Genomic DNA, 13,211 nt, shown 5'->3' on the forward strand with positions numbered 1-13,211 from the left:
GCGAGGACTACATGTCTCACTTCGAGCGGCGGGATCTGCGAGCGTTTTCGGCCGAGCCTCTGCTGGTTTACCCCACGCACTACACGGGCGACGAGGGCTACATCAGCGACACGGAGACCTCCAGCGTCTGGGACAACGAGACGGTCCTCACCGACTGGGACCGAGCGCGATCACGCAAGAGCAGCGAGCAGGAGGAGCTCAGCAGCGGGGCGCAGAACTCAGACGTGCTTCAGTCTCCGCTGGACAGCACGGCCCGAGACGAGCTCTGAAACACTCACGTCATCGAGGACAAGTGTTCGTCAGACGCCACACTTCACCATCTACTTCAGATACTCCCTGATGATTTCCATGAAATGCTCGACTGGATGCAGGAATAGTAGAAATGATGCTAGTTACAGTTGAGGTCAAACGTTTACAACCTGTTTTAGTTTTTAGTTTCGTTTTAACCTGATCTGATGGGTCTAGTTTAACGCTTGTCAGGAGTCCTGGCCGATCCTTTGTGCTTCAGTTCAATTTGTTTTTATTTTTAACATTTCATTCCTTTAATATTTCACTTTGAACATGATTTAAGTGAGCGTAGACTTTTGCTTTGTACGTAAAGCTGTTGTTAAGCGTCCCAGATTTAGGTCAGAATCAGATCGGCGTGTGTTTATCTGATAGTTTGCTTGCAGACGACTAATTTATTGCTTGTTGAGCTTGTTCGTAGTCTTCGATGTCAGTATTAACACAGAGCCGACGGATCTGTTACCCGTGCTGTGAACCGCACAGAAGTGTTTTACCTTTGTTTTTTTCTTTCAGTTGCCATAAGAGATTTGTATGGGAGAAAAGTTACCAATTAAAATGAATCCATTTTAAAGCTAGCAAACGAATGCTTGTGTGGCAAACTAATGTTTACATGATGCCTAATGTGCTAACTCAAGAAATGGATGTTGTAATATTTAGTGAAATGAGATGAGTGAACATTGATTTTTTTATGTATCAATCCTTTCTGTTGCTTTCATCCTGAATGTGCCTTTTATACCAAAGAATAAAGAATGTTTCTTAAAGTCTGATGCTGTTGATCCAGTCTGATTTTCTGAGGCATCTGCTGTGGGATACTGGTGCAGTGAATGGGTGCCGTCAAAATGAGAGTACAAACAGCTGATAAAAACATCACAGTAATCCACACCACTCCAGTCCATCAGACTCCATACAGATAAATAACTGATGATTATCATCACCAACATAAAGTATATCAACCTACACCTAAGGACAGGTTAACACCTGATGGCTTTTCTTCTGGGCTTTTGAGTTACAACAAATGTGTTTTAGAAACACACGGTTATAACAGCCAGAGAAACGACTAAGACAGAAGTCAAGGGTCAAGAGCCCAACTAAAGCAAACACTGATCTCTAACATGGTTACTTCAAATGAAACAATAAATCAACATCTAAACCTTAGTTCATTCTCAATAAGATCTTCTGTAGACGTCTGACAGAAATAAAGTCAGTCTGGTTATTAATAAGTGGAGCTGCTGATGCTGTTTGTGGGTTGTTTCATCAGATCTTGAGAGATTTCATGTATTTTATTTCAGTTGATTTCATCTAAGTCTGTGTCTGAAGTCAGTTGTAGTAGTTCTTGTGTTTCTCTTTTCTTCAGTGATTCTGTTTGTTAACAGCAGCTGTTCATCACTAATTCACAATCAGCACTTAGATAATCAATTAATTACTTAAATGCTAAGTTTTAAAACTTAACATGGTTTAAATCAAGGCAATCTGTTTACTCAAACGGTTTGAGTAAAGTTTACTTATCGGTTTTACAGTGCTATTTCTTTTGTCTGTTTTCTTAATTGCAGAATATTTATCACGTGCATCCAGTCCTTCGTGCTGTCTTTGCTGTAAACTGGTTTAAAGGGACAGAAGTGAGAGACTTATTTGCCCTCATTTGATAAAACTGTTTTGAAAAAAAATATTTTACATTTAGAAATTTCTAGAATATCTGTTTCGGGTTTTTTGTTAGTGTAAAAACTTTTCCAAAATAAAAAAGTAAGTAAGTGAAATTTTCACTTATTTTTCACAAGGTCTTGAAGTGTTCCTGTAGCTCAGTGGTAGAACATTGCATTAGCAAGAGCAAGGTTGTGGGTTTGATTCCCCGGGAACACATGATAGGTGAAAATTGTTAGCCTGAATGCACTGTAAGTTGCTTTGGATAAAAGTGTCTGCTAATTGAATAATATTTAATTAAATTTTACTCAATAAAATGTACTTATTATAATTTTTTTTTACTTAACTTAGTTAAGTAGATTTACTTAATTTCCAAATTTACTTGAAAAATGCTTGTGCAAAAACATGCCAAATAAAAATTAAGTAAATTTACTTATTACTTTTTTCAGTGTATATGAATGATGGTTTGTGCTTATGTTAAACATTTTAAAGACCAGACAACTTTTGAATAAATATATTAACTTTAATGGAAGAATGCTTGTTTATAACTTTGTCGGAATTTAAACATAATTTAGAATGTTAGGGATGTTCTATATTCCCTGTCAGATGTATACAATATTCTATAACAAAAAAGAAAGTGGTTGGGAACCATTGTCTTAAGACATTTTTTTCCCAACCCTGGCTTAAAACACTAATTATGTTTTCCTGCTGTATTCAGCGTCACTTACAAAACAGATTGACTTTATTTCTGTCAGCTAACACTGATCACCATAATGGTGACATCCAGTAGTGGACAGTAAAGGAGTAGCTTTACTTCGTTACTGTACTTAAGTAAATTTTTCAAGTATCTGTACTTTACTGGGGTAGTTTTATTTTGAGTAACTTTTACTTTTACTTCACTACATTCCAAAGCATAAGATCGTACTTTTAACTTCACTACATTTCATAAAACATATCGTTACTCCCTATAATATATCACGTGCTCCGACACGCAGAAGCGGTGTCTGATTCATCATGAACTAACCGAGTCTTTTCAAAATAAACTTTTAAATCGGATCGCGAATCACACCAAACGATTCGCTAACGAATAAGAATGATCCGATTGCAGGTGTTCTGGAGTCGACACCTCACTGATTCAAATGAACCGTTTAGTGCGAGTCAGTAAGAACCGGGAGATCTTGTGAGCGCACGTGCGTCTGATGTTGCTAAAAGTAAGTTATTAATGTCGAAATATTGGATTAATTATTGTAACTGAAAATCATATTTAGGTCAAAATTGTCAGTTGTTTGGGAACTAAATCCGCTGTAAAGAGTGATCTATTTAAGCCCACTGAAATGTTCCAGTGCAGACGATGCAGACACATAAATCAGCATCTCTGTGTTTTAGGTAAAAAAATAAATAAATAAACTAACACAGATTAAATAAAATAACTCATGCATGTTCAAATTCCCCGCTTCCGTAATAGTTTTATTAGAATGCTACCATGTCCTATGTGACGTCTGTTTTTATATTGTTTATCAACAGTTACGTTATATTGTTTGGATTAACTAGACGAGTAGACAGACATGAATGTTTATTCATAACCGAACTGAAAATAATTAAATATCGTTAGCTGATGCTAACTGTCTAGCTAACAAGCTTGCTGGTGCTAACTTGAGGTAATTTTCAAAAATAATGTCCAAATATTTTTATACATAGGCCTATATATATATATATATATATATATATATATATATATATATATATAGAGAGAGAGAGAGAGAGAGAGAGAGAGAGAGAGAGAGAGAGATTACATCTGGGGAGAAAAGTAAGCATGTGATGTTCAGAACATAGTAACTACAGTAATTATCAAAGAGGGGAAGAGATGCACCCCGTTTGGCCATGGGTGTTTTTACACCACAGACAAGATTTGAGAAGGAAAAAATCATTATGAAAATATAATTATATTTTCCTTAAAATGTTCTTCCTAACTTCAGACTTAATTCTCATGTCATATATAACTGTGATGTTCTGTAAAACAACACACTTTAAAATACTTTGTTCTTACTGGTGAAGATCAGATGGTCAACTCTGTTTTCTCTCAGGTACATCACAGTGTAAGCTTCACAGTTAACATCACTCTCATCAGCGTAGTCCATATACACAACAAAAATATATCTTCACTCCATATAGTGGTTATTTTGGAAAAAATCCCAGGTATTTTGAGCAGTAGGATTATAAAAAAAAAAAAAAAAAATGTGCTAATATAAAATTAAATTAGCCTATAAAAATTGCAAACATCTATCTTTCAGTACTTTTTTTCTTAAGTACATAAAAAAATGAGTACTTTTGTACTTTCACTTGAGTAAAATTGAAAAAGGTGTACTTTCACTTTTACTGGAGTAATATTTTACAATACGTATCTGTACTTTTACTCAAGTACTTGATTTGTGTACTTTGTCCACCACTGGTGACATCAAACCAAACTATTACTTTCAGTAATATCAACATCTAAACCTCTGTTAATCTCAATAAGAACATTTTATGTTTATGTAAAGTTTGACAGAAATAAAGTCAATCTGGTTTATAAGTGAAGCTGTTAATGCTGTTTTTGGAGTTATTTACTCTGGACATCAAACAAAGGTTGGGTTTTCACTTTGAACCAACATCTGACTTCTGAGCAATGTCAGTCCACATCTAGTGTGATGGCAAGCTTTCTTAGAATGTTAGAGAATAATGTTGTAACAATGTTATCAATAGATATTTTTAGAATGTTTTTAGATAATGTTATCCTAACATTTAGCAGAAAAATCTGGGAACTGAAATAAAAATTGACACTGAAAACATTACCTGAACATGAAAAATCTCTAGATGGGTTCAAACTGGTCGTGCAAGCACCCCAATCGCTCCCTGTATCTGACACACTCACTTCAGGGTTAAATCAGGTGTGAGAGATGAGGGAGACACAGAAATGTGCAGTGCTGGGGGCACAACGTAGGATTTCGGTTGAACCTGTTTGTCACAATATATATAATACAGATGTCAGCCTTTAAGCGACTGACTCCCAGTGGGCATGGGCGAAGATGTAAAATGATCCACCAATGTCTTGCTCTAGAATCAATTATATGCAAATATATTTGCCCATTTCAAAAGGGGGGGAAACTATAAGTTTTTAAGTTGGTGCAAAAGTATCATAATCATAAATAGTTATCTCATTTTGTGACTAACATCATGTTTACTCTCAAGAGCTTTTAGTAAACAGGAACGTTTCGACAGAACTCGCGGGAATACACTTCAATAACAAGTCCTATTGTTCTCACTAACTTGTTTCACTGGTCCTAGGTGTTCCACGTGACCTCTTTAAAAACAACACATATTATATGTGTAATTTAAGCCCTTCTGTTTTCAGTAATGACCAGATAACCATTATTACTGTACAGAAATTTCAAGATGTATCAAACATCTATAACTATGAATATTTTACATTCAAAAAAGTAAAAAGTCCTCTGTATTCTTAATGTATTTAAATTATCGATTAAAACAGCAATTTTTTCTTCCTTCTTGGGCAGATGTTTTCCACTGTTTTTCTTGAGAATGAACTGGGGCATTGCTTTTATCTACAGCAAAAAACAAAAGCGAAACCGCCCAAAGCGAGATAGCACGTACCGAAGTTTACATCTTTACTTTCAACTTCGTAAGTACACCATTAACTTCATTTAAGTCTTTGGAAATAGTTTATATGTCACAAGTTCTCAGTGTATTCTTTAAGTCTAATTACATAAAGTGTGTGTTTGCGTATGTGTGTGTTTTTACAGAAATGTTGGTTTTAAATGAAAAGTAGCCTTTTGTCTTTACACGTTTGAAACCAAAATACAAACAACATTCTTTATTCTGACAAATATTTGTTCTGTAATTGAGGTATGACCCATTTAAATATGTACAAAAGATTTTACCTCACTCTTCAGGGTTAGTTTTTATGAGTTTACAAATAAATAACAAACTCCCAATGCAGTCCTAGTCATCGAGGTCCAAGCACAACAAAGCTGATATTGTTTGGTGGTTAAGCTGCTATACGTCTTTCCAAATATTGTTAATATTAAATCTGATTTGTAATATGCAAGTGTATTTGTAGTATACAAAAACACACCAGTTAGGAATAAAACATATATCCAGGAATAACAAATATATAGGATTCAAATCCTAACCTGATGCTCCCTGTAGTGGACTGCTCTGGAATTACAGTCTTGAAATGTTACGCACAGCTATAGTTGTCATGCTTGGGCAACTAAAATCGACAAAAGTAACTCTTTGGTATGAAAAATGTTACAAAGTAAACATTTTATGAAATATGTCTCAAAAGATTTTCTTCAATAAACCTGAAGAATGCAGTTCAATCAGTTGATTCAAAACAGTGGGGTTCAGTTCATTGGTTTCAGTTCAACTGGGCTCGAATCAATAGATTCACTGTGAGACAGCATTCGATTCCACTGTTCTAGAACACTCCGCGTGGTACGGAAATATAAGGAAGCAAACTGTTGTGTCTTAAAGGATATACATTGAGCATAAAGGGGGGGGGGGGGGGGGAACGTGGTTCTGTTTATGCAAATTAACTGATAATCATTATTAGATACTGGCATGGGTTGGCTCTCCATCTTGCATCATCAACTAATTAAATGCCAATATGAAAAAAAAAAAAAGATTGATAACATTTGTCAGCCAGCTAATCAATGACATTTCCACTGCATTTGACTCTTATATTACACTTATAAACAAACAAATAATACTCATTACCATCGTCACAAAATATGAACATATATGACTTACACACGTTGTTGCACACAGTGTTTTAACTTATAATGCAACACAGCTCATCGGAATCACATTGCTGAAGTCTTGAGATTGCATTTTCTCTGACTGAAATATCAGTACGCCTATACAACCAGTACACACTGTTGAATGTCCGCTCACCAAAATCCAGAGAAATAACACAGATGTAAGTGTTATCCTCCTTTTTCCTTTCTTTTGGCACTTGCTCAAAGCTATGCTGCTGCTCATCTGATGCAGAGAAGTACTTTTACTTAAACTTAACCTGATTGGACAATTACTGCGATGTCATTCAAATGAAATACATTTTAAATTGATTTAATAATTTTTCTCACACTATTTGCTCAATAAGTCTATTTCTTTACCAAACTGTTTAATTATTCAATTATTGCTAATGGATTTTTCACGCTTTATGTATTTATTTATTTTTATTTTAAAGTATTCCATGTTATCATAGCTCTGTAGAAAGATAATTATCTTTTTAGACATTATTATAATTAATTAAAATAAGAAATAATGCTATTTAGTATTAATATTAAAAATGTTCCATTAGTATTATGATGTTTATAAATAATGTTATTTGTTAATTTTATCATTCATAGGTTACAGAATAAATAACCCTGTCATATATAATTCATGACATCAAAATAGTTACGAATTTACTAAGAAATGGGACAAATGTTTAAAATATAGTCCTGATTAAAAATGTATCCCATTCAGGTAATAGCAGCAGATTGTGCAGAATTGTATAAAAAGTAATAATTGGTTCCAGAGATTTAAATGCACACAGATAGCACACAGGCTTATCCTGGAGGAATAGATAAAATAATCAACTCTGTTCTGTTGAGTTGTCAGGTGTTGAAATAATCAGTATGAATGGGTGTCTCTTATTTTGGCACACTGTAGGTGGCAACTCTACTCTCAGTCAATAATTTTTATAAATTAAATGACAGCATACCGAATCCACTGCTAGGACCACAAAAAAAAGTTAAACTATGCAAAGTCTTTGGGCTGGCAATGAGGCTGATCATGTTGTATTTTTATATTTTGCCCATAGTGAAACCAAATGGCTACAGTGATTTATGATGCTCTTTCTGAGCTACTGGAAGACGAGTTCAAAGAATTCAAATGGCACCTGTCAAATAGCGATACAAAAGACAACTCTATTGCTCGTGGAAAGCTGGAGGACAAAAATCGGCATGAGGTCGTGGATCTCATAATGCAGCAGTATGGCAGCTCAGACGCCGGGAAGGTTGCAATCAGAGTGTTGCGCAAAATTAAGCAAAATGATCTGGCTGATCAGTTGAAGGGAAAACTTCAGGAAGGTATTTTTGACACTTGTTCATCTACATCTAAGAATTTTTAATCTAAACTCTTTGCATTTTGATTTGATCTCTGTCTCTCCTTCAGTTTCAGAGGATGTTTCCGCTGAAGGCGGAGCTTCATCCGGTGCAGCGGCTGCAAACAATTCAGTAGTTACAGTGTCCTTAAGCTCTAGCAGTGGAGGAACCGTAAAGGCCCCTGTTATTCAGGGGAGTGTTATTCATGGCCCAATGACCTTTAACTAATGCTCAAGGATCTAACTGTCTTATAACAATGATTTTAAAGGCTCGAATGAAGAGTATCTGAAATTATTCAGATCTACTTTGTTTTCAAATGCATATTATGTTCACAGCTCTGTTAAATTTGACAGAACATTTTTATTTAGTTTTAGTCATAGTCATGTGTAAAATGGCATTTAGTTTAGTCATATTTTAGTAATCTAAATGGTTTTAGTCTTAGTCTAGTTTTAGTTGACTACATCTTCCATAGCTAGATTTCCAAACCCATTATATATTCTTGGAAAAAAATATTTAATAAACTGGTAATATAAATGATTTGAAAACGCAACAAACAGATTTAACTGCTGTTACACTTAACATGTCTTCATCTCAAAATTAAATAAAACTACAAAGAAACAAGAACATGGTCCTGTTTTTAATTAAATAACAATTGTCATATGATGTGCATTCTTCATAAAGAATGAACTCAATCCTTATTATAGTCACTAAATTGATTTATTCAAGAGTGATTTTCTTTCTTTCTTTGTTTGTTCATTAACAATCATGACACAGACAACAATAAATAAATTAGTCTGCTGTCCCTTTATAGCTGTCTGCAATATGCTGGCAATATTAGAAAAAAATAAAGGGCCTGTATTACTTACTATTGGAGAAAGCATAATGGCTAACATGGATCACGTGTGATATAAAACAGAATTTTTTCAAACTCTAAAAATAGTTAAATACAAAAGTAGTGTTTAGTTTAAAACATGTTGAAAATCAGCAGTAATTAACTCAGTTCATTAAATGATGAATGAATAATTCATTCATTGTAGTGAAGCCACTCCTCCATTAACATCCATCAAAAAAAAAAAAAAAAAAAAATGCCTCTGGTTTCAGTTCCATCAGCATTAAATATTACGCTTTCTTTTGGCTACAATTTGCAGACTTGCCTTCTAGTGGCTTACTGGCTTTGGCGATATTCTCCCAAGAGTTTACATTTGCTGAATATGTAACCAAGTGTGTTTACATGACTACTCGTCAAAACTGAGAATTTGACATAATTTAGTGTATTTTTCTCCATTAGCACAGATTCAACTATTTATTATTGTAATAGCTACAGTTTGCACCTTGTTAAATTCAACATCTACATAAATTAAGTGACTAGAACTAGTGTGCATGCAATTGCTGATAGAAAACAAAAACCCTTGCATAGTCAAGCCAACAAAAGCAAATGCTGATCTCCATGATGGTGACTTTAAATGAAACATTTTCAAGAAAAAAGGTCAACATCTAAACCTCTGATAATTATCAATAGGAACTTCTGTAGACATTAAGCAAACAGAAATAAAGCCAATCTGGGTAATAATAACTGCAGCTGGTAATGCTGTTTGTGGAGTTGTTTAATCAGATCTTGAGAGATTTAAAGTCGTGTATCTTCAGTTCATCTAAGGCTGTAGCTGAAGAAAGTTGTAGTTTGTGTGCTTATTTCTCTTTCTATTTTTGGTGCTGAAAACTAACATTGACGAAACTACATATTTTTATGCTCTTGGAAAGTTACAAATCAATGTTCCAAGAATGTTGAATTTTAAATCAAAATTAAGTTGACAGAACGTTTGAGGATCATCATACCTTTTAAATACATTCCTCTAACATCAAGAAAACTGAAAAAAAATATGTTCCTAGAACCAACACTGAATATTTGGAGAACATTATTGTAACAAAATTATTTTAGCTGGGCTCTTTCCTTCCTGGGCTGATGGCCCAGGCCATAAAAGTTGACTTAGGGATATCAAGAACTCAGGTTACTAGACAGCAAAATCTCACAGAAAAAAAATGTTAAATAAACTCTGCTCAAAGTGTATATCGCGATCTACAGAGTTAAAATAACACTAAATCTAGTGATGTCGTGACTAAGCCTCATGAAGCTTTAAATGGGTCATATAATGCCCATTTTCCACAAGTTGATATGATTCTTTAGGGTCTTAATGAAAAGTCTTGTTTCTTTAAAAATGTTCAATGTTAGTGTAAAAAACAAATGTTTTACCCTATCAAAACAGCTCTTTTCAAAACAGGCTGGTTTTTAGGGATTCTCCATTAATGCTAATGAGCTCTGCTGACTCCGCCCCTTTCTTCTGATATCTCTGAGAGACTGTTTACTTTAGTCACATTCATAGTGAAACTTGCTAATTAGCACATTATTAGGAAAGGAAATGTTCAATGATTTATTTAAATACATTATACTCACTGCTGGAGGCTGGATCATGAAGGGTTCGTGCAAACATAAACACATTTAAGTAGATCAAGGGCGCATGTCTTTCATTTCTTCAAAAGTAAGGTAATCCTTTAATTTCAGTAGCTCAGATGTTGGGAGTAAATGACTACTGCTATGTTCATTATGACATCCAACAACAAAACACCTCAGTCACGTAAGAGTCATGCTCGTCTGCATCTCGGAATGATGATGGCTCACTCAGGGTGGGTCTGAGGTAAGACACAAGCCCATAGACAGTAAAAGAAATGGACACAGCGACCCCATTGGAACTCTATTGAGACAAATGAAGCCCAGTTTTAGCGTTTTTTAGCACTTCCGTTTCTGACGCGCAGACTCAAACGAAGCTTGACGACGTAAGCAACCTGTCTGACAGATGTAAATCTCCTAGTAGCTGTGCGTGCAAACTGCCATCGTTAATCTTGCAGAGACGGCGAGCTTGAGCGGGGAGTTCTTTGTCGTGAGTGAGCAGGAGTAAGTATTCTGATTAATTATTTTGTATAGTATTTTAAAATGTAACGCCAGTACGCCATATTAAGTTAATTGCCTGCGAGCTTCTCCTCCTGTCTGTACGGTAATGCGACAGAGAGCCGAGTGGTTATGACGCAATCGTTAGCCTATTTTTTACAAAAACTGTTTATACGGGGCCATAATGTAACATAGAAGGTAATGGAGCCCTTTATACATTGTCGTGTATCTTTAGAAATAAATAATGGACAAACAGAGTTTTTAAACGCCTCAGATGTAAAGTTATTCGCTGTCAAAGTGATGCCAAAATGAATGGGAGTCAATGGGAATGCTAATGCAAGTGAAGTTCTGCTAAAAGATGGCAGCCCCCACCCGACTTCAACTTCCGGTCGAGTTCCTTGCCCCTTCACTTCAAACAACTTGTAAGAGTGCATTTAGCATTATGTGAACCCTTTAAGCTTTTCAGCAAAGTGGTTGACAAAAGGGTTAATTTCTGGAGACTTAATTTGCACACAATACCACCTGGTGGCCAAAGAGTGAAAAAAAAACAGATATATTACAGACAGAGGTGTAAAGTCCAGGGGTCAGAAAGTAAAAGTCCTGCCATATTTTGGAGGAACCAAGTCATTCCTTTCAAGTCACAAACTAGTCTTAAGTCAAATCTCATGTCATCAAAGAGATCACGTTAATGAGATAATTAAGTGACTAATTAGTGATTAACAGAGGATTGGATGCTGATGTTTTATTGGTTAAAATGATGCCACCATCATGGATACTATATAATAGTAAGTTATAATAAAAATATTTAATGCTTATAAAATAAAAAAATTAAGTCTGGTACCACGAAGACACACACAGGCATCAAGAAAGAGCATATAAATGCTGCAATGCTGTGTAACACGATCCATAGTAAAAAAAGTCCCATCATGGGACTGCTGAGGATCATATATGTGTTTATGTCTAAAAACCTGAGGTGTTGCAGTTTTCTTTTTTGGGATTTTTTTTTTTTTTTCAGATCAGTAACAGAGGAGTAACAGACAGTAAACCAAAGAAAGAGACCCCTTAATTATGTCCATTTGTCACAGAAAGAGCAAGCTCAGCTGCTACTTAAAGGTTTGATTCAGCAAAGCACAAACATTCCACTGTGAAACATTGTAATTATTTAAAATAAAATTTCTTTGATTGAATAAAAGGGCCATGCAATACCTATAGCAAACATTGACCACAATTATGATGGCATTGTTTTTATTTCTTGTGTTTCTCTTTCATTTAGTAATTCTGCTTGTTAAATGAAGCTGTTCATCATTAACTCATTTGTGCCCATTCTAAGATTATTTGTACCAATAATATTAATATAAAATGTAATAAAATTATAATTAAGTTCAGTTAAATGCACTTGACTGATTTGCTTAATTTTTAAATGATAATGTTTCATTCTGTTTTGACTTGTCATTGTCAAAGACTTAACAATACTACACTGTATATTAAAATGTCTGTGATCATTTAACCATTATCATGCAATATTGTATTCATCTTGTTTATCATGGGTCACATAATATGCTGCCAGATCTTAGCCTGATTTGGGCCACATATCACTGGACTGATCTGGGCCACACTCCTCCCATCAACAATCGACCCTCATGTTGTTTGCCGGATCCCCACCGTGCTGTCAGTGCCACACATGGCCCAGCTCTGGGTGAAAGGGTACATGCCATTGCCGACTGGAGGCCAGCAGTGCCACTTTGAGGCCACATGTGGACCAAGTCTGTTTTGCTCTGAGCAGAGATGATTTAATTCTGGAGATTTTGCATGATATACCGCATTTACTATATCTTCAGAATCAATAAGCATAACCCTTTCATGTTTGGTATCAATTTGACAGTCTCTGGACAGTTGGAAATATTATCACACTCCCATATCAGTAGAACAGACCAAAAATAAAGTTCTCAAATCTTTAGAAAATTATGTTATTCTGGTATGGGTTGTGATAAGGTCATTTCCAAATGTTTTTTTTTCCTCAGGTTACCTCATGACCCAGTAAAAGCTCTGTGAAGCTTTTGTTATGCAAAACTAATAATTTTTATGTTCTGGTTATTTAAAGAGAATTGGCGAAACATTAATGGAAGCATCTATAAACAGAAATTCCTGCACGATTGTCTTATGTCTCTCTATTTGCCAGGTATGCTGACTCTTTGAAATTATTT

At 35.0% G+C, this 13,211-nt stretch overlaps 1 protein-coding gene and 1 long non-coding RNA gene across 2 annotated transcripts in view; both read left to right on the plus strand.

The window, feature by feature from the left end:
- LOC127949449 (procollagen galactosyltransferase 1) overlaps window positions 1-1,052 on the plus strand; it is a 15,363-nt gene extending 14,311 nt beyond the window's left edge. The window contains exon 12 of the mRNA XM_052546762.1: window positions 2-1,052. Coding sequence (XP_052402722.1) covers window positions 2-269 — 268 coding nt within the window. The 3' untranslated portion in view covers window positions 270-1,052. The remainder of the gene's footprint in view (window position 1) is intronic.
- Window positions 1,053-5,436: 4,384 nt separating this feature from the next.
- On the plus strand, window positions 5,437-8,679 carry LOC127949575 (uncharacterized). The gene is made up of 3 exons (XR_008152367.1): window positions 5,437-5,596; window positions 7,784-8,051; window positions 8,137-8,679. It is a non-coding gene; the product is annotated as an uncharacterized LOC127949575 (long non-coding RNA).
- The last annotated feature ends 4,532 nt before the right edge of the window (window positions 8,680-13,211 follow it).

Source organism: Carassius gibelio, chromosome B1, assembly GCF_023724105.1.
Source record: "Carassius gibelio isolate Cgi1373 ecotype wild population from Czech Republic chromosome B1, carGib1.2-hapl.c, whole genome shotgun sequence".
Taxonomy (NCBI): Eukaryota; Metazoa; Chordata; class Actinopteri; order Cypriniformes; family Cyprinidae; genus Carassius; species Carassius gibelio.